The sequence below is a fragment of the Ascidiella aspersa genome, chromosome 8 (genome assembly GCF_963924565.1).
Source record: "Ascidiella aspersa chromosome 8, kaAscAspe10.2, whole genome shotgun sequence".
Lineage (NCBI taxonomy): Eukaryota > Metazoa > Chordata > Ascidiacea > Phlebobranchia > Ascidiidae > Ascidiella > Ascidiella aspersa.
In genome coordinates, this window is record NC_139454.1 from 1,229,054 (window position 1) to 1,256,102 (window position 27,049).

The 27,049-nt window shown below is 36.6% G+C and overlaps 1 protein-coding gene across 1 annotated transcript; it reads right to left on the bottom strand.

The window, feature by feature from the left end:
- Window positions 1–945: 945 nt before the first annotated feature.
- On the bottom strand, window positions 946–26,849 carry LOC146134785 (NACHT, LRR and PYD domains-containing protein 3-like). The gene is made up of 9 exons (XM_083395645.1): window positions 26,790–26,849; window positions 24,449–24,743; window positions 11,678–13,458; window positions 10,585–10,737; window positions 6,134–6,295; window positions 5,497–5,658; window positions 4,446–4,601; window positions 1,677–1,832; window positions 946–1,005 (listed from the first exon to the last, which is right to left on the bottom strand). The coding sequence occupies exons 1-9, from the start codon at window positions 26,847–26,849 to the stop codon at window positions 946–948; spliced, it is 2,985 nt and encodes a 994-aa protein (XP_083251771.1).
- Between the last annotated feature and the right edge of the window lie 200 nt (window positions 26,850–27,049).

The following is a 27,049-nucleotide window of genomic DNA, read 5'->3' on the forward strand; positions in this document are numbered from 1 at the left end:
TTAATTAGGTTTGTTTGCTTATCGATGCTGGTGTGTCTTACATAGCTGCTACAAGTGTTAATTCCCCGAGGAAAACTAATTCAAAAATTAAAACTAACATTTGCAAATCTCTTCATCAATATGAAATATTAATTACCACAAATACACGTGCATAAACATTCAGATAGAATAAAACACGAATAAATTTATTCAAATAAAAGCAAGAAAACAACAGGCAAGTTTGAGCCTCGCATTAAACAAACGATCGAAGAAAATAGTTGATATTTCATCAAACAAGGGAAATAACCGCTGCTGTGGTTTAACCCATCGTTACTGGTCGGTTGCTTGTAACTTTTAATTGGTAATTTGTTAATTGTCTCTACAAACTAATGTTAATTATGGATGTTCGGGAAAGAAGTCTGTAGACTCTTGCAAAGCTGTGAGAAACTCGACAGTTGGGTTAATATATAAGCAATAAACAAACTTAGAACAACAAGATATATTATAAGCTGACAGCAGTCTGAGAAAAACTCTAAGAAATAAAAAAATGTTTGATAATTACGATTCGATCACTTAACAGAAGTTTAAGCTTAAAAAACACGAACAATGCACCGATATTAATTACAAATTAAATCATGTTTTTTGTTTCTGGATAAATACAGTGGAAATGCCAATTACACAAAGTCATCGCACAAGAATAAATTCATTCATAAAACAAGAAAAGATAAAAATAAAAGCAAAGTTTTCAATTAAACAACCGAGTAAAGCATGGTAGGAGAATTCTGTCAAACAAAATCAAATCTAAAGCAAAATGCAAAATGTGAAGCTTAGAACGAAATTAAGATTTAAGAAATACTTGCGCCTTAAAAGTGCAAATCTGTAAAATAATTTAAACAATATTTATGTGAAAAAAAAGGTTAATTCTACCAAAAATGCAGAGATCAGAATACAAAGGCCCTGTAGTTGTCATTTAAGCGTGACGGTGATTAGGTCACGCCCGAACGATTCCACACCAGCAGTTATAATCTGGAGGAAACACTTTGCGTAAAAAGTCGCTTCAATTTGAACAATTCCAACTTTGCGATGAAACTTCTTGGTCACGCATCATTGCTTCACATCACGTGACAATTTGATCGTTTTTGATTGGTCAATTTTTCTAGGAGAAAAAATATATTAATTTTCGGGTATTACGCGTCGATGAAAAGTATTTGTGTAATTTTTTTGGGGGGGTTTTACCTGTAAACACAATATTAAAAACATGAAGCACTAAATTGTTATTGCAAATTACTATTACCTATTATCCCTGTGTAGGTGATTTAAAATGTTTTCTTCTGGACTTACAGACGGTTAAAACTGTTCGGAAACGATTTTTGAAACAAATCGCGTCATTTAAAACCATGTGTTTCGCAGGAACTTATGAAATCGTTCGTTGGTTAATGTTAATGTAAAAATCGTTGTGTTTCTCAAATTCGAATCCAAAGTACATTTTAGTTTCACTCATTTTTCCAGATATACGAACGCTCACGGATGACTCCTAGTGGCGAAACTTGATTCTTAGTAAAACCAGGCTCCACTAAAATTATCGAGGAACAACTTCGATTCTGTTGTTTCTATCATAAAGCGACCATCAGTCAGTTGTCCAACTATCAGCAATATGCAAATTAATCGAACATCGATTAGTTGAAGCAAGTTCTCACTTGGTGGCGTCGTTTGGCCGATTCCAACTCTTGTTCTCCAGCTGATGTGAAGTTGCAGTTCTCACTGACCAACAATCGAATCTTTCCCCGGCATCTTGCCAACGCACTGGCCCCGCGGTCGCCGATTGGATTGTTGCTCACAACAAGAATCTTCATCTGCGAACAATTACAACTGGAGGTAAACAACAAACTTACGCTTAATGTTGACAACCAATATAGACTCATAATAGCGGTAATAACAAAATAACACGCACAATATTTGTCAATGTCAGTCTTTTGTTTGATTTGCTAAACTCTAAAACCTTAGCAATGGAATTACGTTGACTTTCTGTTAACTAACTCTTCGGATCCTATGTTTAGTGTTACGTCATAAACGAAATGCTTACCTAAATAAAGAAAAGAAAAAGGAAGAAACGTTTATAAACGGTACTCTTGGTAGCCACATTTTTTTGGGAATTTTACGATTCGACAAAAAAGCCACAAAAACATGCCGGGAGCCGCAGTCTGCCCACCCCTGGTGTATACCAAATGATGTAATATATAGATGAAATTGAATTGTTGAAAAAGGTTTTTCTAGTTTAAAATTTGCGTTAGCCCTTAAGTTGGTTTATAAGCATGAGCTAGGATTCAATATTATCAGACTTTAATACTGGGAATAATTGTAGGACGGCTTACAATTCCTGCACATTATTGATGAATATTAATTGACAATATGTCGGTGCACTTCGCCACTAATTGTGTTCACCACTGTATGAAGAAGAATATATAAAACAAACCAACAGAAACGAAATATTTATCGCAACGATAAGACTACCGACAGCCTCTTCACAATTCCACTATTTTATCTTTATACATTTCCTCTCTTATGTAATCCCAGGCCACGATTAAAATATAAACTACCTTAGCCCAGACATTTTAACGACGCTGTTGAAAAGGCATTTATTGGACTTAGTCAAAATAATATTTTTAAAAGTGAAAATAATATTTTTAATAATTTGTTTTAATTTTTATAATTTTGGATTCAACATTATGGTTTTTCAGGGAATGATTAAAAATAAATTTAAAGTTTAAATTAGTTTTGTTGGCGATCAACTTTTATCCAGCCCTGATGATTAGCCACGTTTTGCGGAAATTCCTTGCGTCATATTTTAACACAATAATGAATAAAATTAATGTTGCACTGAATATGTGAATAATAGAAATCACCTTGGGCCTTGCAAGATAAATGTCGACCTTAATTCCTGATCAGTAACAAAAAAATAATCTAGCAAAGCTAGCAATTCAGCTCAGACACAGTAAACCAACCCGTTGGTCTACCCACCGTTCTTTATGGAACGCGACAAAACCGCAATGCAACATCACTACGCCATATCCCGATATACTTGATTGTAGACCGTTAATTTCTAGCTGTTATTTTGTTCCGTTTGTTTCCCAGCCACCGTTCCACATTTTAGACCAGTGGTTCTTAACCTTTTTTCAGTCGCGCCCCCCTTTGGTAATTTTCCTATGCTTCGCGCCCCCCTGCAAAATGCAATTAGGCATTTTTTAATTAAATATCACTGAGACAAGTTGAACATATGTGAAGTTTTTTATTGGTCGTGCGAAGCGCGAAGACAATTGAGTTTTATTTGGTTGATTTAGCTAAACTGTAATTTAGGAGACTTTTTCGCATTACGCGATCAACAAATTGCAACAAATAGGACATATGCTCCACAGTTGTAAGACTGTGATGTCGAGCGCAAATAAAATTGTCAAACGCAAAAATGAAACATTGCGTTATCGTGTTTCAAAAGATGTGACGACAAAAATACAACAGCAATGTTGCAAAACCATTATAGATTCGCGCAAAAAAGTTCGAGTACCCCTGTTGCTAGGCTGTTATCCTTATCAAACATGGATAAAAGATAGTTCGAAAGGGCGATAACTTTTGTCGTTTATCTATAAGTTAGCAAAAGTGAAATTAAATAGGGCCGTTATACGTGATATGAAAACATGCAATGGCACTCAAAAAAAGGGTTTGTGTTAAAAAAGTTAGCAATAGTATTAAACGAAAAATTGGCGCGAAGCGCGAATTTTTTTTGCTGTTTCAATGTTACAGTTGGCAAAAAAACAGAGTTTGTACAGCTGTAAGAGTGGTGCCCAACCCAAAGAAAACCAATAAATCACTGAAAAAATAAATAAATAATGAAGTAGAGCTCGCGCCCCCTTAAGAATTGCTTGGCGCCCCCCGGTTAAGAACCGCTGTGTTAGACATAATTAAGGATAGATGGCTAAAAAATTAAAGCTAGAATTAATATTCAAAAAATGGTACTGCCCCAAATTAAGTAGTATTTGTCTAGTTCTTATCGTTTCCTTACGCCTCTACTCCATTTTTTCTCTTTGCCTTGCCGTTTTTGTGCCGTTGTTTTGCGTTGCCGCGCTTCTCTCGACCCGTACTTATTGTTTCTGTACAGGGGTTGCACACATTGGATGTCATTACTATTTGAAAGCTTTTATATTTTAGTTATTTTACTTTGTTTTATTTAATTTTGAATGTTTCTGACTTATTCTTATGTTGTGTTTGTTTTTATTCAGATATACTGACGATGCCTTGGTTGGCGAAATATATTTGTATTTTAAGATCTGTTTATTATGTCTGACCTGAATTGCTAGCTTTGCTAGAGTATTTTGCTTTAATTAATATTAAATCTAAAAAAACATATATGTATACATATACCCCTTGTGCACGCGCCCTAGGAACCACGGTCGAGTTTAGATGAGGCAACTTACTGGATGCTCCCTGCGTGCGATTGCTTCACTCAGTTCTCCAACTTCATCGATTTCACAATCTTCCAACCACAGCTGGTTCACTTTGTGCGCAATTGTTGCCAGGCAACCAGCACCACGTAACCCGATCTTGTTTTCACTCAGGCCCAAGAAATCCATCTGCATAAACACAAGGAGGTTTAGACAACAGAAATAAACAAGGGGCAACAAATCCATCTGCATAAACACAAGGAGGTTTAGACAACAGAAATAAACAAGGATCAACAAATCCATCTGCATAAACACACGGAGGTTGAGACAACAGAAATAAACAAGGGGCAACAAATCCATCTGCATAAACACAAGGAGGTTTAGACAACAGAAATAAACAAGGATCAACAAATCCATCTGCATAAACACAAGAAGGTTTAGACAACATAAATAAACAAGGGGCAACAAATCCATCTGCATAAACACAAGGAGGTTTAGACAACATAAATAAACAAGGGTCAACAAATCCATCTGCATAAACACAAGGAGGTTTAGACAACAGAAATAAACAAGGGCCAACAAATCCATCTGCATAAACACAAGGAGGTTTAGACAACAGAAATAAACAAGGGGCAACACATTTATCTACATAAACACAAGGAGGTTTAAACAACAGAAATAAACAAGGGGCAACAATATTAATTTCTGGTATTCTTTCACTTTTAATTTGTTGCTCAAATCCTTGTTAATGGTTTGTGTTGTTGAAAACAGCAACATTTCAAAACATGGGCCAGGGCATTTTAACCAAGAAAAAATAATAGAACAAATATTGAAAAATATTTAAAAAATACTGAATTGTAAACAAAATGCGGATTTGTGTAAAATAAACACGATGCCGCATCGTTCAACGACATTTGAATAAAAATATAAAACTGTAAATTGAGTATTAGGGTGATTAACTATCCTCAGCCCCAGGGACCTTTACCAGTATATTCGTCCCTGGTCTGACAGAGGACTACCATTGCATGGAAATGTCGGGTCGGGCAATCAAGAGGTTCGAAGCCTCAGTGCTTTGTTAACTCACGGGATGTTGTCGTTGTTCGATGCTGCTCGCCAACACCGGGATATGGTCGGATGTGAGTCCGCATCGCCCAATACTGAGCCTCTCGATGTAGGGAATGCACCCGGATAGCAGCTTCACCCCAGCTTCACCCAGATTGTTGAGGCGCAAGTTAAGAACCTCAATCTACATGCAACAAAGTAGATGAAGTTGTACCAGTTGATTGTCTGGGGTGACTGTATGTTACGTCATAGTACGAAAGTATTAGTGGTATTACAATAACTCCAGCAATAATGCCAACTCCAAGCCAAAATCTAAACCCAAACAGGGGCAAACAGTCTGGTGCCAAAACGCGAGGGTGCCCAAACAGTGACAACAAATTGGCCGATGCCAGGCCGTTGTCCCCAAGTACAATTTGACATGTTATTTGGGCTTTAGATCTAAATCCTAATAATTTATTACTTTTCCACCAGGTTCAGGTATTATTTCGTCACAGATATTACAGTATTTGGTTTTATTATGTTGTTGGTCGAAAAATTATGCTGTTACAGATAATTCTGCTTTCTATAGTGTTGCTTAGTAAGTCTTATTGTGGGTTTCACTGGTATTAGATCGGTGTTGATAATATCACACAATATTACTACACTTTGTTAAAACTCACGAGATGTTGTCGTTGTTCGATGCTGCTCGCCAACACCAGGAGATGGTCGGATGTGAGTCCGCATTCCATGAGAACAAGCCTCTTGATGTGGGGGATGCACCCGGATAGCAGCTTCACCCCAGCTTCACCCAGATTGTTGTAGCTCAAGTTAAGAAGCTCAATCTACATGCAACAAAGTAGATGAAGTTGTACCAGTTGGTTGTCTGGCGTGACTGTATGCTACGTCATAGTATGCAAGTGACGTTACTCGAATTAGAGGTTACATAAACAATTTACGGTTGAAACATACATTGACGATTTGCACCTAATGCAATATAACACATAGTAAATGACTTAAATGGTAAAACTTCTGTACTTTTTTCTAGAAAACCTTCGTCTTTTTATTTTGCTTTAGGAAAAAAATCTATATACTCCTAAATAATAAAGTCTGGCACTGTGATAATACACAGAGCTTATAAATTAACTTAATCTGTATGATATGCGTAATTATATGGGCCGAAAATTTATTTTCGGGACATATCTTGTTTTTGCCGCTATTTATATGGGCCGAAAATTTATTTTCGGGACATATCTTGTTTTTGCCGTTATTCTTTTTTGGTTTCCTATGGTTTCCTATGATTTCCTATGGTTTCCTATGGTTTCCTATGGTTTCCTGTGGTATGTTTCAGACCGATTTTTGTCCGAAGCTTTATAGAGAAAGTAGACATCGTAGAACCTTCAAATTCTCAGACATGGCGTAGAGTGGTATGTAGGTGCTTTGTACAAATTTATGAGGCTGCACCCCCAGGGGCCTTTGCTTGGGGGGTAAAAACCTGAAATATTGCGTTTTAGCACTTTGTAGCTAACGACTACCATCTAGCAGCAGAAAAACTTTCATACAGAATTCGTTCATATTCGCTTGCTTTGTCCAGCTTGTGAAGTGACGAAGCGACTCACCGCCTGCTGCGCTTTATTGTCCCGCGCGTGAGACTTTCATTGTGCGAAGTGGCACGTCCTAAACAGGGCTCGTGAGACTTGCATTTTAAAACGAGGCTTCTCTAAAATTACTTAATGCTGTTAAGAAACAACTTATTTTACCGCCGCAAATTTAAATGCGAAATCTGGTGGCAACTCTAATCCAACATATCAACACCAGGCCTACACAACTTAAAATTGTGTGTTGATATGTTGGATTGGAGTAACATACTATACAGGTGCAAATATTCTCCAAATACGATTTTTCCAAATATTCTTCAAATCGTATACAAATTTAAATGCGAAATCTTGAGGCAGTCTACGCCTCTCGGTTAGCACCTGTTGTGCATGTTGCTTCAACCAACATACCAATATCAGGCCTAAACAACTAGCAAAACTTTCGATTTAATAGTTTACGTATTAGGCACATAATAGTGTGTTTCATATTGTTTGAAACTACAAATTTAAAGTCTGTTTTAACAGTGATTGCTCGGACCAAGCCATGGTAAAAATTTACCGAGTAAAAGTTTGCAAAAGTATTGCAAACCATAGGCGTTAAACCATTTTAAGTCTTTAGGAGAATGATAATATTTGCTTTTCAAACACGTAAGCTGGCCAAAATGTAATAAAATGGCCATACATATTATCTAAGTAAATTCTATTTATCAAATATATGTTTCGATCCTTCCCCAAATTCTACGCCATATTTGAACCACTTTCGCATCAAAGGCATATTTTAAGTGGGGAAGTTTTCGGCCCATATCTGTTTTTGCTTGCAGAAACAAGTTAAGGAAAAAGAAAAACAAAATATGAAATATATAATATAAAATACACAATATAAAATACAAAACATTAAAAAATAAAAAGTATAAAATAAAAAATAAATATTAAAAAATGAATATGAAAAAATAAAAATTGAAAAAAATAAAAATAAAATAAAATCAATTTAAAAAAAAAATTAAAACAAAAAAAAAAATTAACACTAAGCCCTGAAAATATACCCCCTGACAAAATATACAACAACCGCACCCCCGTCTATTTCTTTTTTGGTTTCCTATGGTTTCCTATGGTATGTTTCAGACCGAGTTTTGTCCGAAGCTTTATAGAAAAAGTAGACATCGTAGAACCTTCAAATTTTCAGACATGGCGTAGAGTGGTATGTAGGTGCTTTGTAAAAGTTTATGAGGCTGCACTCCCAGGGGCCTTTGCTTGGGGGGTAAAAACCTGAAATATTGCGTTTTAGCACTTTGTAGCTAACGACAGCCATCTAGCAGCAGAAAAACTTTCATACAGAATTCGTTCATATTCGCTTGCTTTGTCCAGCTTGTGAAGTGACAAAGCGACTTACCGCCTGCTGGGCTTTATTGTCCCGCGCGTGAGACTTTCATTGTGCGAAGTGGCACGTCCTAAACTGGGCTCGTGCGACTTGCATTTTAACACGAGGCTTCTCTTTAGTAAAATTACTTAATGCTGTTAAGAAACAACTTATTTTACCGCTGCAAATTTAAATGCAAAATCTGGTGGCAACTCTAATCCAACATATCAACACCAGCCCTACACAACTTAAATTTGTGTTGATATGTTGGATTGGAGTAACATACTATACAGTAGAGATATTCAAAGCAGAATATCGGCGAATCATTTATAATGCTTGCTTTCAATGCGGCGTTAGTTTTTTTTCGGGCGACCAATTACTTCGCGATAATCTTCGCCTAATAATTAAGTGTCACCGCCGCAAGTTTAAATGCGAAATCTTAAGGCAGTCTACGCCTCTCTCTTAGCACCTGTCGTGCATTTTGCTCCAACCAGCATACTACCAACATCAGGCCTAAATATCTAGCAAAACTTTCGATTTAATAGTTTGCGTATTGAGAACATAATAGTGTTTTTCATATTGTTTAAAACTACAGATTTAAAGCCTGTTTTAACAGTGATTGCTCGGCCCAAGCCATGGTAAAAAATTACCGAGTAAAAGTTTGCAAAAGTATTGCAAACCATAGGCGTTAAACCATTTTAAGTCTTTAGGAGAATGATAATATTTGATTTACAAACACGTAAGTTGGTCAAAATGTAACAAAATGACCATACGCATTATCTACGTAAATTCTATTTATCAAATATATGTTTCGATCATTCCCCAAATTCTACGCCATATTTGAACCCCTTTCGCATCAAAGGCATAAGTTAAGTGGGGAAGTTTTCGGCCCATATCTGTTTTTGCTTGCAGAAACAAGTTAAGGAAAATGAAACACAAAATATATAATATAAAGTACACAATACAAATATTAAAAAAAAAATTAAAATAAAGTAAAAATTGAAAATAAACACTAAGCCCTGAAAACATACCCCCTGACAAAATATACAACAACCGCACCCCCGTCTAGTTTTTTTTTGGTTTCATATGGTTTGCTATGGCATGTTTCAGACCGATTTTTGTCCAGAGCATTATAGAAAAATTGAACATCGTAGAACTTTCAAATTTTCAGACATGGCGTAGAGTGGTATGAAGGTGCTATGTACAGGTTTATGAGGCTGCACCCCTAGGCACCTCTAATTGGGGGAAAAACTTCAATACAGAATGCTTTCATTCACTTGCTTTATTCAGCTCGCGTCGCGACGAGGCGGCTGCTGGTATCCTGCTGTGCCTCATTGTCCTGCGCGTGCAACGTTTTTGTTCGAAGTGGCTTGCCTAGTAAAACTAGGCGCATGCGACTTGCCTTTCATAAAGAGGCCTCTCTAAGTAAAAAAACCTATTGCTCTTACAACACAAAATATTTTACCACCGCAAATTTAAATGCGAATCCTTGAGGCAGTGGACACATCTCTGTTAACACCTGTTGTAATTGTTGCACCATTCAAACATATCAACACCAGGTCTAAACAAATATAATTATACAAGGGCCGCAACAACAAAAAGCTCAAGTTTAACGCATTCTTAACGACGACGTTACAAAACTACGTCATAACATGGCGTCATAAATAAATAAATCTTGCGTTTATTGGATTTAAATTGGCAAAACTTTCAATGTAAAACGTGGCTTATTAGGCACATAAACGTGTTTGCATATTGCTCAAAACTACAGATTTAAAGTGTGTTTTAACAGTGATTGCTCGGACCAAGCTGGTCAAAATGTAATAAAATGGCCACATTATCTACGTAAATTCTATTTATCAAATATATGTTTCGATCATTCTCCAAATACTACGCCATATTTGAACCCCTTTCGCATCAAAGTGGGGAAGTTTTCGGCCCATATCTGTTTTTGCTTGCAGAAACAAGTTAAGGAAAATGAAAAACAAAATATGAAATATATAATATAAAATAAACAATACAAAATGCAAAATACTAAAAAATAAAAAGTATAAAATAAAAAACAAAAATTAAAAAATGAATATGAAAAAAAAAAAATTAAAACAAAATAAAAATAAACACTAAGCCCTGAAAATATACCCCCTGACAAAATATACAACAACCTCACCCCCGTCTAGTTTAGTACCGGTTTTGTTTTGCTTTGCAAGTTTTCGCAGATAAGTTTGATGTCGTCGGCAGAAAGGTTGCTGCGTAAGATCGCCAATTCTTGCATCTGTGGAAATATTGGTGCTAGAATTGCAATGCTGATGGTGGCCCCAGCTACATGGAACTTGCGAATCTGAAATATGGAAGGGTGTAAAAATGTCAATTGATAGATTAGACTTAGTAGGTGCAATAAACTTATCTAGATATTGAACAGCTTGAATTAATGATTCCCCGGTTAAGTAACACAAAGCTATTGTTTCTTATTAAATAGTTGCCTTCATAGGTTTAATCTTTACTGCTTCCTTATTTGTGTTGCCATCGCACCATAGTCCAACATTATACGCCATTTAACCTACAGCCGCCAACTTCCCCATAAAATCACGCACACATTTTTTAGCGATATAGGGTAGGGGTCAGCAAACGTTTTCATTAAGGGCCGGATAACTGCAACGATTTCCGCACAATTTTCTCTCATTTTGAACTATATCACTCTCCGTCCACACTGTGCGACTTTGTCTGCAAGAAGTTACTTAATCGCCATATTGATTTTTTGAATGAATAATCCTGTATCAGGGTAATTTTTTTTAATATGAGATTAGATTGGCAATATTTATTTGTCGTTTTAGCACATTTTATTGCAGGCACAGGCGCACAGTCGCTTTAGTAAAGAACAATTTGTTACGAAAAAGTACCGAAAAACTGGCTAAAGTTGTAATGTGTGAAATCGCAATATCTGCTACCACGTTACATATGTGATTAATATGCATTTTGTACTGGTTAAAAAATATTCCTTGCATTTTGAAAAATTTAGCGCCTATGTATTTAATTATATGTATTGGTATACAAAAGCTGAATTGACTAACATTGTGAAGGTTAAAAGCATATACGTAGCAAAGTGCTTACAATAACAGCATCAAGCCAGGGTAAACTTGAATAAAACTAAATTGTGTTTGAAATTAGTAGCTCAATCTAGCACTGAAAAGCAAAATACATCAAAAATTAAAGCAGTGTAACTAACATATGACCAACAAAATACAATATTTTAAAATTTATTTATTTATTAAATAACCAACCGTGTGTGGTGTTTTAGCAACGGTCTCGACCAGCATCTTCAATCCATCCCCGATGAACTTGGCTGGTTCCAAGTAAGCTCCAACGTTGATGGTGATTGGTTTGTTGGTGGCGCGAAGCACGTGACAGAGACTTGCCACGTGGCTGGGAAGAATCGTGCGCGAAAGCAAAATCATGTCCGGGAAAACTTCCACCACTGATGTTGTGATGTCATCAATCATAGACTCGTGGGCGAGATTGCACAGCGTGAACAACCTCTTGTCGTCAGGACGTGCTCGGAACTCTTGCCATTTTAGAAGAGCTTCAACATCATGCTCAAACAATGAAGCGAGTGAAACTGGAAAATCCTTCACAGATGTTTGGGCGTAATCTTTAGTCATGGAAACAAGCAGATCCTTGAGCAAGCCTCTCTTGGCGGAAACATCAGCTGAAGAGATTGGAAACAGCGCGTTTAGCTTGCTTTGGAGTTTCGGATTGAGCAGACCGAAGAGAAATTGAAGAACCATTTCCCAATCGACACTTTTCAAATTTTCCAGTAGCTCTTTAAACCGTTTCATGGGGGTGTCAAACATAATCTTGAGTGCTGCGAAGAACTCTTGCAGGAGCTTGTGATTGAACAAAATTGTTCTGTCTCCTTCCAAGATTTTAAGGCTGATATCACTGGACTGACCTTGAACTTTGAGAAAATCGCCCAAACCTTTAGTTTCAAGACCAACGTTGGCGAGATCTTGTGCTTCAAAGGTGACTTTCTTGTTAAGCATTCCATACAAAGCTAAATCAGAGAGCTTGAGAAGTACCTTTTCGTCTTCCTTGAAGTGAGGTGAGCGAATGTATTCGTTCAGAAACGATGTGAACACATCAGTAGTAGTAAATGCACCACCATCTAATTCATGCTTTAGAATGTATTTTGGAATTGCTTTGGCAAATAATGGGATGAAGCTTAATGCATTGGCTGCTGGATTTTGGTTGAGAACCTCTTTCACTTTTTTGTAATTCTCCTGACTTTTGCAAATGTCACTGAAAAGCAAATACTGTGAAATTTCGCCGAGACCAAGTACCTCAAGTGGGAAGTGTGACTTGCAATCTGGGTTCAACTGGAGATATGCTTCCGGTCGTGTAATAAGATACTTGAAAGCATTGCCAAGAATGTCAGACCGCAAAAGGTTTTGGAGAATGACTTCTGGTTTTGCTCTTTCGTACAAACCAATGACTGGTGCTTTCATCGTAAGATTGAAACCTGTTTCATCCATTGCATCCATGATGATCAACACATTATTGGATATGGAGATTCTTTCCAGAATTTTATTATCTGTTTCCAAATGATATTTCCAGTTTGAATTGAATAGCTTTATGAGGAACTCAAAAACACTCATTTCTTTGCTGTTGTCTAACGATGGCAGGTTTACATAGAAGATGTAGCCAGATGCAGGTTGAGTATCACACCCATATTGCAAAATTTGTATCCCTAAGGTAGTTTTGCCATAACCAGCTCCTCCAATAATAACTATGAAGTTGCCATATTTTGCAATGAAATTAACTTTCGCTGCCTGGTCGCTGAACTTAGATTCTGCTTCTTTGATTGCATTTTCTTTTGCAGCCTGACAGAATTCATCCACCTCAAAAAAAGTAACATTTTTCTCATTGCCTCTATAGACCAACATTGCGTTAAAACCTTCTTCTTCGACATTCTTCCTGTTAATGACCAGGAGTTTAACCAAGATTGTTTCTTGAGATTTGACTTTGATGTTGGCCACTTTTTTCTGGTTCGCTCGCAAAGCTGCATCTGAGAATTAAAAAACTGGACTGAAGTTGAAGAACTTTAACGGAAACTCAACACTTGAAAACCAGATAACATGTCAAACAAATGGAACTTTAAGCCCTGCACAACCAAACAGATGTCTGCAAATTCACAACTTTAAGGAACAACACCAAATAAAGAAACGCAGCTATGGTGACCACTAGTCTAGTATACATAAAATAAATAAAAATGTATTTTGCATCACAACATTTTCAAAGCTTTAGATTTTAATTAATTAGTTCTTTTCCAGAAAGTTTGTGTTACAACAACTTAGAAGACACCTCTATATAGAACAATTGAAAACTAACTCCAAGGAAAGTTTGACATTTGTACCACGCCGATAGACTATAAACCTTTACACTTGCTTAAAATAACAAACAAACTTTTGCGGTGAAACCATTTAAAGAAATTTTGATTTTCCAAAGACATGAATAACTGACAGTATTTGGATTTAAAAACCTGAGAATTTTTTATCTTTTAGACCCCATATTCTACTTTGAACCAGGGTTTTAGTTTCCAGTTAGCAGTTAACCGATTAACCGAAGGTGTTTTTGTTATCTGATATCCGGATGTAGTATTAGCGGTTAACCTGATAACACAATTATCGTTTTCGGTTCGCTTTTACACCTTTTCAGCTTGTTTTCGCCAAATTTGCTGTGGGCAAATGTTTTCCTTTTCTAGAATGCAGATTTATATTATGCGATTAACCGGTTAGGTTAAAGTAAAAATATCTAGATATATCCGTTATTCAAATACTAAAAGCTCCTAATATCTGAACGAACCCCACTTTGAACATCCCTAGCCGAAAAATTGGGACCTTGTAACGGTTTGATGAGCTGAACAAAAGTTTAAATAAAACAAACACAGAAAAGTTTAAATCTGAGTCAACATACAATGTTAATATCACATTTCAAACATGATTTGAGAGATGACAGAAAAGAGACTGCATTTCTATAAAGCAGGGATCGGCAAACTGTGGACTGACAAATGCAAATCATCCGGCCTGTCTCTTTTCAAAACTGGGCCAAGGGTCATACGTCATATTCAACGGCTATTATGCAACCCTACAAACAATTCATCAAAATAACTTCTCCACTGTGGACGACCACAACAATGCAATGAACACATCGATATCATGTGACTAGATTGCCCGGAGGCTTCAGAAGCACTTTAACACAAAAAATAACTGTTAGAACTGTGTCAGAACTGTTGCATCCTGGTATGTCCGCCAAACTAACCAGTAAAGCAATACACAAGTTGGTATCCACTGTCCAAAATACAAAGACGCATATTTACATAACAACATGAGAATATAAAATATTTCATGTAATTTGAGTGGTTTGTGGAATATTTAGCAAAATACATGTTCATTAAAGCAAATGTTCACAAAGAAATAAAAAGATAACATTGGTAATATATTGTTGGTGCTCAGTGGCATGGTGGGGTTGGTAGCTGGACATACTATATATTAGAAAACTGATAACATTAAGACATTTACCAATTGCCTTGCCATGTATGAAGGACAATTGTCAAGTTATAAAATTGTTTTTATAGAAAGTGTGTTGGGATTTTTTAGTGTGCCACGAACGTTAGAGACCCACTGCATTAAAGCCTCAATTCTAACAACTGGTCACCCCAAAAACATATTGTTTTATCACAAATCAACAACAGAAGTCGATTTGATACAGAAATATCTGTTTTCGGTGACTACGCGAAAATTTGGGGTTCAACGAAAGATTTTGTAATTTGTCGGACATGGCTATTAACAGAGGGTAAGAGTCACTGCTATAATCGCTATCTTTAAAACACAGAAGTGTAAATTATTTCCAAGATGCTTAAGTACATATTTATCACACCATTCAAAAAAAAAAATAGCAGTATATATTATTTTTGCTAAATAATTGCACTATTGTTGACCCTGCCAAAAAAAATTACCAAGAAAGTATTTTATGTTTGGTGGGCCAGTTGAATAATAAATTAATGAAAACATTAATGGCAAAAGGCACCTACTTCAGAATATTGTCAGGAAAACGTGGACAAGGTTTTTGGTAATCATTAGGAAAAATGTTGTGTTTGTAGTTATCATGTACGTTTTCAAATCTGAATTAATTTGACTTTTAGCTTTCCTGCTGAGATTAAAACAAAAAATTGCTCTATTTGTGCTCAGTCCCAACAAAATAAAACCAGATACTAATTATGGCTTTAGAATGGCTACAAAAAATAACTAAACACATCTGCATTTTGTTCCCTTTTTGAACACAGCATCCAACAACCTTTCCACCAAGCTACTCAGTGACCAGCCATATCAAGAATAAGGAAGACATTATAATTGCAATTGCAAAAACATTATAAATAAATATTATTAGTGTGAGAAGTAAATGATAAGAAAGCAAAATATTTCAGTACAACTTACAACAAAAGACAACAATTTTATGAAAAATGTGTGCAACTATACAGCGATAACAAAAACCATAAAATATCACAATTAAAGCAATTTAAGAGTTGGTAAGATATACAGTAAGATTTTTTTTAATAATATTTAAATATTTTTTTAAGTAACACGGTGGACAAGTTATATTAAAGAAACAAATTGGACAAAGAATGAAATTTTAAACAAGTGTTTTACAAAATGCTAAAACCTAACAGTTTGGCAATAGCAACATCAGTGATAAGCAGCCAATAAAATAAATGTACAATAAGAATAATAAAAGTTCAAACAAGTGAAAGAATACGTTTGTGGTCGCCACTCAAATTACACAAAATATTTCATAATATCTTCTATTAAGCAAAACAACAGCTTCAGTTAAATTGCTTGCTTACAAGTTACAATAACTGAATAACATCACAATAGGCTATCAATAATAGAAATATGACTTTTATCATTTATTTTTAAAGGAGAAAGTTTTTAAACTACGTCATCCAGCTCATTGGCACAAAACTTTAAATTAAACTAAGTTTTAAATTTGGAAGAAACCAGTACAACAAAGCAACTGAATCGATATATTAACATTAACGGATGTATGTGTACTTGAGCAAGCCGGGTAAATAGTCAGGGGGAGCCTTCTAAGGCTATTTACCCGGCTAAGAATAAATTAAAACATAAGTTTAAAATTGAATTAAAATAGCCTAAAAATGTCGTCATAATAGCGGGGATATATGTTCACACGGATTCAGTCTGCACCCAATAAGACAAATAATATTTTGGACGGGGTTTAAATGTTTTATTTGTACTTTTGTGGTCGTACAAAATGTTACAAACTTACCCACCAAAACCACACAAACGCATGCATAAGTATGGTGGACTCAAGTCAAAAATTCAGGTTCAATATAAGTAGCTAAAACTTTAAAGTATTCTATCAGCGTTTAGATCAGTGGTCGGCAAACTGTGGGTGGCAGAGTCATTTTATTGGACCGCGAGCTATTTTAAATAGTTTAGAATTATTCTGTAGTTGTGGGCCGCGTAATAGCCGTACATTAATTGCACTGTATTTTAAAAGTTGGTGTGGCTAAAAAACATAGCCTACTGTCCAAGCGTGGCTCTGGCCCGCGTGCCAAATGTGGCCCTGAGAGTGCCTCTCAGTCAAACATTATTTTTTGCCAACTTTAACAATATGTAAACGTACAAGTTTTCGCGCTTCGCTCGTACATTTTTCCTTTTCTAGTATGTTTTACATTACGTCATGGCAGTGTTTTCGGCATCAAGGCGCCGTGTAGTATTTCACCTTTTTTTGGTGTCCACAGCCTAACGCTGTGTGGACTTAGACTACCTGCAAAATGCAATTTCTACCAAATATAAAACTAGTTAATGTAATTTTCGATTCATTGTTATATGACTATTGTATCGTGAGTAACATTTTTGCGTTTCGTGCGAACTTTTTATGTGATTACAGGTGCCGCCATTCAGCTGTTGAGGTGATATATGTTATCTTTCATGCATTTAGGGTAAACGTTTGGGCAACTGAAACCAAATAGACGCAATGTTTTTTTTTTGCGTTTCGCTTGATAAACTTAGTTTAGTTGCATACTACTACACCGAGGACAACACGTCTCCTAAATTACCACTAATACCTAATGTTATTAGTACCGTCTAAATCGGAATAAGTCCTAAATCCGTCGCAAGACCTAAAAGGGCAAAATCAAGTCTAAACAACACTTTAACCAACCCCAAACCCCAAACCCCACCCCTAAACCCCACCCCTAAGTACATCACTAACTCCCCTAATAAAAATAAACTCTTTCAACCCATTTTCTAACCCCACCCATTAACCAACAATAACCCCAAATAGGAACAAAAGTCCGGTCAGACTAGAGCAGGGATGTCCAACCTTTTTTCAGAATGGGCCGCAAATTGCCACTTTAGAAATTTCGATGTGCCGCAAAACCTCTTAAATTAAAGGGATGACGTCATATGTTACGACATATCGTGACGTCATAAAACAACTTAACTTATAAACACCCGCTCTTCGAAAGTGAACTCGTGCGCAAATATTCAAGTAATCTCGACCTTATTTACTTTTATTTAGGCGAAGCGCGAAAAATTGAGTTTACATGTTTGGGCTGATATATTTCCTTAAAACGGTCCGCAAAAACACACATTTAGAAAAACACCCATCTTGCTTAGCAATGGATGTTGAAATGCGACATTAGACTCGATTATAGTCTCAGGAAAAATATAAGATTGGGCTATCATCAAAAACTGCGCTTTTTAAATGTTTTGATGATAGTCGAAACAATTAGTTTTAATAAAGGCTACTGAAAGTTAGAATAAGTGGGTGGGCCGCACGTAAATATTAGGCTCCAGGTCGGACATCCCTGGTCTAGGGCGTCCAAACGTATTCACCAAACGGCCGATAGCCACTGATCGTCCCACCTTCTTTTTTTGGCCGTTCAGGCCTTATTCTGAAGAATTTAGGCCTTATTGTGATGAATTTAGGACTAAATTCCAAAATTTAGGCACGCTTTACTCCTGTTATAACGCATGTGATTTTTTATCCGATTACTCAGTGTTCTTTATTGATATTGTTCTTTTTGTGGGGGTAATTTTATACGATGTCTGAATTTAGGTCTTTTTCAGACGATTTTAATCTTATGCTGTACTGGATATTATTGCGTATTTGGCTGTATTTTGTCGTTGTGACTTATGACTTTACATTGCAATTATACTATATCCATTTTCGAATCCTTTTATGTGCCATATGCGTCACGCATCCTTTTAATTGAAGTTTTGCCAACTTAAATCAAATAAATCAACTTTTTTCAAAATACGCGCAATTAAGATGGATTTTAGCTTCGTATTTGCGCACGAGTTCGTTCGAGTAAAACAAGTGTTGTTTCTAAGAACTATTGTTTTGTGACGTCATTCTAATGCCTCCAACTCAAAACAAATATCCTAGATCCGCTGCTGTTTTTGTAGTGGTTTATAGAAACACCATTTGTTTTCGAACTAACTTAGGCGCAAATATAAAGGCAAAAGGGTGGCGCGAAACAAATTGGGTTTATTTGTTTAAATTGTCAAAACTTCAGTGAAAAGGAGACGTGACGCATATGAATTCAAATATTGAAAATAATGGCATTTATAGTATAATTAAACATAAATTGGACTGCAAAATCATGAGTCAAACGAAGCAAGAAACTAGAATATCGCCTTTGGGCGTATATTAGCGTATAAAATACTGATTTTCCCCAAACCCCACCCCTAAGTACATTACTAACTCCCGTCGTAATTTCAACACTAACCCATTTTCTAACCCCACCCATTACCGTACCCACCAATATATCCAAACAGGACCAAAAATTTGTGCCAAACAGCGGTGCCCTGACAGCACATAGATTAAAGCAGCGTTTAAGTGACTCGATAAGACCTAAACATGTCGAAATAAGTCCAAAATTAATCGGATTAAGACTTAAATGGACAAAATAACGTTTTCAGTCTTAAAGGCTGGATTCCCTTTAAAGATATGCAACTATAAACCTATATAATAAAAAAAATTGCAGGCAATTTAAGAGAAATATCGGTACAGCTAAAAAATTTCGCGCTCGCTTCGCTCGTAAGGTGCGCCGCCACGTTTTCATACGTCTCTAACGTGCGCCCTTAAGTAAAAAAGGTTAAGAAACACTGGATTAAAGTAAAACTGATAGAAGAACATAAAAATCCGCACATTTGACGTCACAAGTAGCGTCACAGTTCAAGTAATTTAACAAAACGAACGTGTTCTTCTCTAACAGAAATCACACGTATTATGCAAATAAACCACGTTTATCACGCGAAACGCAAAAAATTGCGCCTATTGGTTTCAGTTGGAGGAACATGGCCACATTTGGCGCGCGGATCTGAACCAGGCTGAGACACTATAATTCTCAGCCCAATACACTTTTAAAATGAAGTGCAATGAGTGCACGGCTATCACGCGGCCCACAATCACATGATAACACTAAAATACATTTAAAAGTAACTCGCGGCCCACTAAAATGGCTCTGCGGCCAACATTTGGGTCGCGGTCCACAGTTTGCCGACCACTGCTTTAAAGGATCAAGGTATGTTTTACCATTTTTGCGTTCGACGCATTTGCAAAATATTTGAAAAAATTATTTAGAACACAAAATAAACGTGAAACCCTAAAATTACTTGCCACATATAAGCTTAATGAGGCTACTAGAGAGGTATGTAAGAAGCTTGTTTTTTATACTTATAAAATTAAAAAGGACATTTGCATAATTATCCAAACCAGAACCGTATTTTTGTAAGATTTTAAGATGACCTCGAACTGAACCGAATATTATGAGTAGCCTTAACCAAACGCAAACACATACCGGTACTTATAGTTTAAAAAGTCAAGTTATAGACTACCATGTTTAGGTTCGACAACATTCGCAAAATATTTCAAATAAAAATTTGACTAACATTAAATTAACATTAAGCCATAAAAAAAAATAATAATTGGCCACTATATAGAGAGATTTTAAAATGAAATCTTGTTATTTTTATACTCAAGTGAAACGGTTCGACTCCTTGGTGTTAATTAATTAATATGTAGTGTTTTTCATTTCTGCGTTATTTTTGCGGCGCTTAAATGTCAGAGAACCCTTATTTCGCTTTTAAACTATCGCTTAATTATGCTGAAATGTTTTGACGAGTTTCGGTTCAAACTTAGGCAAGGGAGTGACGCAAGTTTGCAAAGTGTCTGGTGGGCCCAAGGCAAAAACACTTTACTGATATCTAGTTCTAAAAGATTATTAAGCACAAATATGTTGAACTTACCTTTTTCTTCAACCAGTTGTTCAAGCCAGGCAATGTTAGAACCTAAACGTTTGCAACAAAAAGCACAAAATAAAACCAAACAATAGTGATTGTGTGGTATTAAATGGATTTAAAAAAATTAGCATTTTGGATAAGGCCATTTTTAAGACCTGTTTGTTCCCCACAAGTCCTTATTCTAATATGCTAAAGTATTGATGATTATTTGGATTAGTTCATAAACCGACTGGCCGCCATTCTGTTCGTATAGCATGGGGCCGAAAATAAATGAGAATAAGCTTAATATGCGAGTCTACATCGAGTGGTCTCGCAATCCTCCAAATAGAAAGAGAGTTACTTTATCCCAGACAGATAGACGAACCCAAGCATAGCGCAGTACGTGTTGTAACTTTAAGGTCGAAGGAAAATTGTAACGAATTCACAGTTGACAGAAGTTTCAGTAAGTTTGACCAATGATACTATAATAATTATACTATAATGGTATTATAGTATCATTATTTCGACTGATATATGGAATCGCAGTTATTTTTCCAGTGACAGCTAGGGTTAGATTATCCGGATAACGGTTAACCGGTTAACCGCAGTTTTTTTTTCTATCTGATATCCGGATATAATTCTGCCGGTTAACCGGCTAAAAGAGTATCGTTGCTAATGCGTTTTACACTTTTTAGTAAGTTTGAACATTCTTTGTTACGTAGAGCAGTGGTTCTCAACCAGGGGTCCGCAGCAGAAATCACATTAAAATAAACGTGTTATAAAGTAATTTGGTGTTGTCTGTTAATTTATTCAACATAAGGTACAGCGCAGATATACTGAATTATTGAAAAGAACTATAAACGCAGATATTCCACCATAGAAATGTAAGGGGTCCGCGGCCATTTGAAAGCATCAAAAAGGGGCCACGGGTACAAAAAGGTTGAGAACCACTGACGTAGAGGCTGACTCCCGCTGAGCGCAATTAAACCTTTGTTCACACTTCTATTGTCTTATACTTTCAACTACGGTACTCGTAAAATGCACGAGTGAAATTTACTATCACGTCACAAAGAAAGCATAATGAATGATTCTTTTAATAGAAGACTGCATTCTCATGGCAAGGTAAAGTCTGGTAGTGTCAGTTGAAGAGCTTTTGCGTGATTTTTCTGGTACTGCGCGTGTACGAAGATCTACAATAAAACTGTGTAATGATTTTACAATTAATTTTTCATGCAAACCTCGTGAAATCGATTGTCTCACTTAGCAGTTATTATCCGGTTAACAGGTTAGATAAATTCCAAATATACGGATATATCCGTTATCCGGATAGTAAAAATTATCCATATCCGAACTAACCCTAGTGACAGCCTAGCCGAGAACGATTTGGCGCCGGGAATGCGCATTTGTCTTGATTGCTGGATCCTTTAAATCATTTGTGTCAAGGGTCGGCAACCTTTTTTGCACTGCGGACCGGTTTAAAACTGATTTTTTTCGCGGACTGGCCTTGAAAAAATAACAATTGTTTACCAAAGGAGTCTATTACAACGTTTTTGATGCGAACTTTAGATACATTAAGTAGGGTGAGATGTGGGACCAGCCAACATGATTTTATTCTTGGCACTATAAGGTGAGCACGCTTGAACATAAAAAACATAATATTTTGACCCTTTTTTCGATATATTGTAAGAATAAGAAGATTTTGTATTGAAAACACATTTTTGGATGCTGTGAATGTGCTATGAAACTCATGGCCACAGCACATTGGTTTGTTTTAAACTTCTTGAATGCTTGATACTATAATTGTGATTTTTATGATACCAATCAACCATTGAGTAAATTCAAACGAAAGCTGATGTGTTTTGAATATTAAAAAACATTTCATTGTTTTTGAATTTGTCATGGCTTTTTTGTAGCTTTTTACGTAGCCTACGGTTTGGGATTATATCAAAACTTTAATCAGGCAACCTTGCTACGGACCGGTAGCCAACTCCTCGCGGACCGGTACCGGTCCGCGGACCGGCGTTTGCCCACCACTGATTTTGGTATAGAGGGGACATTTTAACACAATAAGCTGCAAACAGCAAATTGACGACCAGCGTCTGTGCTGATATGCAATACTGTTGCTACTTCCGCACGAAAATAAACAAATGTAAAGGATACGTGACGCAATAGAAACATAACAGAGATTCGTTCAATCTAACTGCATTTATCTACTATATAAATGAAAAAGTTTGTTGGCCGGTTGGTCGACCGTCGACACTTGTTTGCCGCTCGGTCGCTGGCAGACAGACAGACCGCACGTCATCGTCGCCTTACAAAAGAAGCGGCGTCACACCGATCGCCACGAACAAAAGGTCAAATCGCGCTCGCTTCTCCACGGCGCGCGCAATATCACGCAATGCGAACAATGGCTGCTACAACTTAAGGTTTTACGTTTGTGAGTGGTTCTCTATCGATATACGTCAGTGGTTTTCGTTACGTAACAGATGTTTGACGTGCTTAGCCGTTGGGTATTAGTCGTTTCATTTCAAATGAACACACAATATTGCAATTTGGCTGCAAACTATTGTTTTTACAGAATGTAAAATTTTATAGTTTGCGAAGACGAACAATTGTATGTTTCCTAGTCACGCAGATAAAAGCGATAATTTATAAAACGCCATCCGATTAAATGCGGCTTCCACACAGGCAAAGTGTCTGACTCCAATTGTGGGGCAGCATTTAGTTAACCATTCCAGGCACAATCATCAAACAAATAGTCAAGGGACGACCAGCATCCACATAGACTGTATATTAGTTAACGATTAGGGGATTTAAAATGTTTTATTTAGGGAACAATAAAATGTTACAAATTTACACACTGTCTTCCCACTATTTAGCACTCTAGCCAGGATATTACGCTGTCCGTAACATTACGTTTTAGTAACATGACAAATTACCTTTTTAAATCATCGGTAATAACACGCCGATCAAGCAAAGAACGTAGAGTACAACATAATATGTAATAGTTTTTAAGAGACCACAGCTTGATGGAATCTTACATTTTGTTTAACTCAAACTCGGGAATGATTCGGGGAATACGAATTTGTTATGGACACACCGCTTTTCCAATATGTAGGGCCTAATATTGTTGCCGCTTTCACGAGGGACGCGTCCTACTTTGTGGAAACTATTTACCCGACCAATGTTATACACAACACGGAACATTTCTTTCGGTTACATGTTAAATTACACATTCATTTACACTTACAAGGAAATGGTACACCATACAAAATCAGGGCATTGCAGCAATGCACGTAATATATCACCTATCGCAAAAAAGCTGAAACCTTTGCGATAAGCGTTTGTCGCACTTATTGTAAAAAGTTTTAACCTGGGCAACGCCGGGTATTTTGTCTAGTTGGATATAAGCAAAAAAATACTTTTTAGGATTAGTAAGTTTACACTTCACAACATGGTATAGTTTACATTGCATGCTTTTAAATTAATCAATTCCTTAAGACGGGCAAAAGTTCTCTTAACAGAAAAAAGGTTGTGGCGAAAAACTTTTGAATTTACAATATAGCTTTGAAGCCATGGCCTGGTAACCCATATCTACCCCTAGACATTCTGTCTGACGTCACTCAGAATTCTGTCTGGCGTCAAAACTGCAATCCAGCTGATATACCCGCTGAAGTAAACTTAATGTGAACCAATCTAATCAGTCACTTCCAAAAAAATATTCAAGAAAGAAAATTTTCTCACCTCGTGCAGTGACGTCATCTGCTTCTACAACGTTGCCAGGGTTACCGAAGTAGGCGTCACCCGCGACCATGTTTTGAACGTTGTACTCGTTACGCACTTCTGTCACTTCTGTGACGTTACGCACTTCTGTGACGTTACGCACTTCTGTGACGTTACGCACTTCTGTCACTTCTGTGACGTTGATATTTTGCGTCACTTCTGTGACGTTGGTATTTTGCGTCACTTCTGTGACGTTGGTATTTTGCGTAACTTCTGTCAGGTGAACTTCTCCACCAGCGAAAACTGTTGCGTTGTTCTGTTTACATAAAAAAGTTAAGTTGGCATCAATGTAAAGCAATATGACCGAAACTTAAATAACACCAAAGTCCTAATAAGACACAGTCTGAAATAAGGTAGGCCTGCCATATGTCACCTTTTAGAAGGGTTTGCCCTCTTTTTTTGAAAAGTGAATGGTCCTCCGAGGACGCCCAAAAATGCCGAAATGTATTTTTCGAATTTCGAGTTAGTTGGTTATACTTATAACAAGACTTTAAGGCGAGATTGTATTTATTTCCAAAAAAATACTGTAGCAATGAAACATGCTGAATTACTGGTTTAAAAAAGGTTTTCCAACAAATTGCCATACTAGCCCCAGAGTGGAAACTTTGGATTTTGCGCGGCTGTAACAACATTTCGCCCAAATTTGCGCGGTTGTAATAACGTTATTTGTAAAATTTGCACGGTTGGAAATGGAGTACTATAGTGAAAACCGTTAGCGCGACGAACGTTTTTCGTGGCTGACCACATTTTACGTTGATTTTGCATGAAATGCGCGGCTATGACCGCGGCCTCAGTTTTACTGTATGGCAGGCTATGTTCTTATTTCTTACAGAAGCTTGTCTAGTTAGTCTATAGCAGTGATTTTCAAAGTTTTTTTCGAATTCCTCTTATACAAGCCCAAATGCTATTAATTCCTCCCCAGAAAAAAACATGAGGTACTGTACCTTTATTATTTATTACTACGATGTAATTTTGATGCCCTAATCGTCTGAAAGTTGAGTTTGTTTGAACGTATTACGCAGGTATAGATCTAATATAGGGCTACCATATTTTCAGCACCCAAAAAGAGGACATTTTTGCCGGCAAGTAAAACGAAAGTAGAATTGTTACGTTTGAGTTTGATGATGTTTTACGGTTTTTGGACGTTTCGAATAACTCTTTATTCATTTTCAACTTAGTAAGAAGGCACAGATTCCACTTGGTGTCGACTATTATTAACGTAAACTATACAAATAACACGTCACAATCCCGATGCTAGTACAGATCAAGCATATATCCGCTATTTGTGTTATTATTTGAGGTGGAGGGTTGGCAGGGCAATTTGTTGGAAAAAAATCTTTCTAAACCAGTAATTCAGCATGTTTCATGGCTACAGTAACGTCTCGCCAAAAAGTTTTGTTAAAGGAATAAGCAACCAACTCCTGGTGCGATAAAAGAGGACATTTGGGCATTTTTGCGCGTCCTCGGAGGACCATTCACTTTTATTGAGAAAAGTGGGCAAAACCTCCTAAAAGGTAACATATGGTAGGCCTATAAAGAAAAGATCATTTGCGTAAAGCGCGAAAAATTTTCGCTCTGAGGCCTAACTGTGAAGAGAGAATGGACTTAGATTATGGGTCTGATAGACTTTTTACAACACAATCATTACAGTTAATAAGCTATTTATTATTTATTGCATTTAACCGATAACAACTTTTTTTATCTATTTTTCCTTCCCTATTCCCCCCTGGAACAAATTTCCTCCCCAAATTTTAAAATTTCTCCCTAAGGGAGCCAAGTGGCTCACTTTTGAGAACCACTGGTCAATATCAGGGGCGTGCAACCTGCGGCCCGCGCAACCAAAATATGTGGCCCGCGGCGTGCTAATACACATATTGCAAGATAAAAGGTTGCACGCTCCTGGTCTATAGCATTGAGGTAATTCGATGATACTTTGTGTAAACAATTTTATGATTTCGTAAAAAATAATAATTTCTTATTAGCAAAATTAAGGAAACCGCAAAGTAATCATGGGCTGAATCTGAAAAATAAATTTGATTTATTGTTTTTGTAACTTTTGCCTGTAACTACCATGGAAAGATGAAGCATCAGCAAACTCAAACGTAAGAATTCTACTAGTTTTACTTCCTGGCAAGAATGCTGAAAACATTGTAGCCCTAGAATAAGGTTAAATTAGGATTACTAGGTAATAGATGGAACAAGGTCTTGAAACGGAATAAGAACTAAACCCTTGATATTATTGGTTTGTAAACCTCACTTTATGTTTTCGTAAAGTTGTCACAAAACATTTAAAGTTGCTCACCAAGGTTATATCTTGAACATTTTCAGCAATCTCATCTTGGGCTTCGGCTGCTTCGGCCATTTTCACTCGCACAAGTTGAACTTTACACAAAACTGCTAAACAAGGCTTGGTATGTTCATGTAAAGCTTAACATGTCACACTGTAACGTCACGAAATGTCATATGTGAGTTGTAATGTGACAAATAAATCCACAAGTTTAACTTTACACAAAGCTGTTCCAACAAGGCTTGGTTTGTTAATTGTAAAGTAAGATAGCAAAG

What these genes read in the sequence shown, in the direction of transcription:
- LOC146134785 (XM_083395645.1), bottom strand. Translation starts at nt 26,849, where the DNA reads ATGGCCGAAGCAGCCGAAGCCCAAGATGAGATTGCTGAAAATGTTCAA. An exon ending in ATGTTCAAGATATAACCTTG is followed by an intron (nt 24,744 to 26,789) that starts GTGAGCAACTTT and finishes TTATGTAAACAG; the next exon opens with AACAACGCAACAGTTTTCGC. An exon ending in TCGAACAACGACAACATCTC is followed by an intron (nt 5,659 to 6,133) that starts GTGAGTTTTAAC and finishes TGTTGCATGTAG; the next exon opens with ATTGAGGTTCTTAACTTGCG.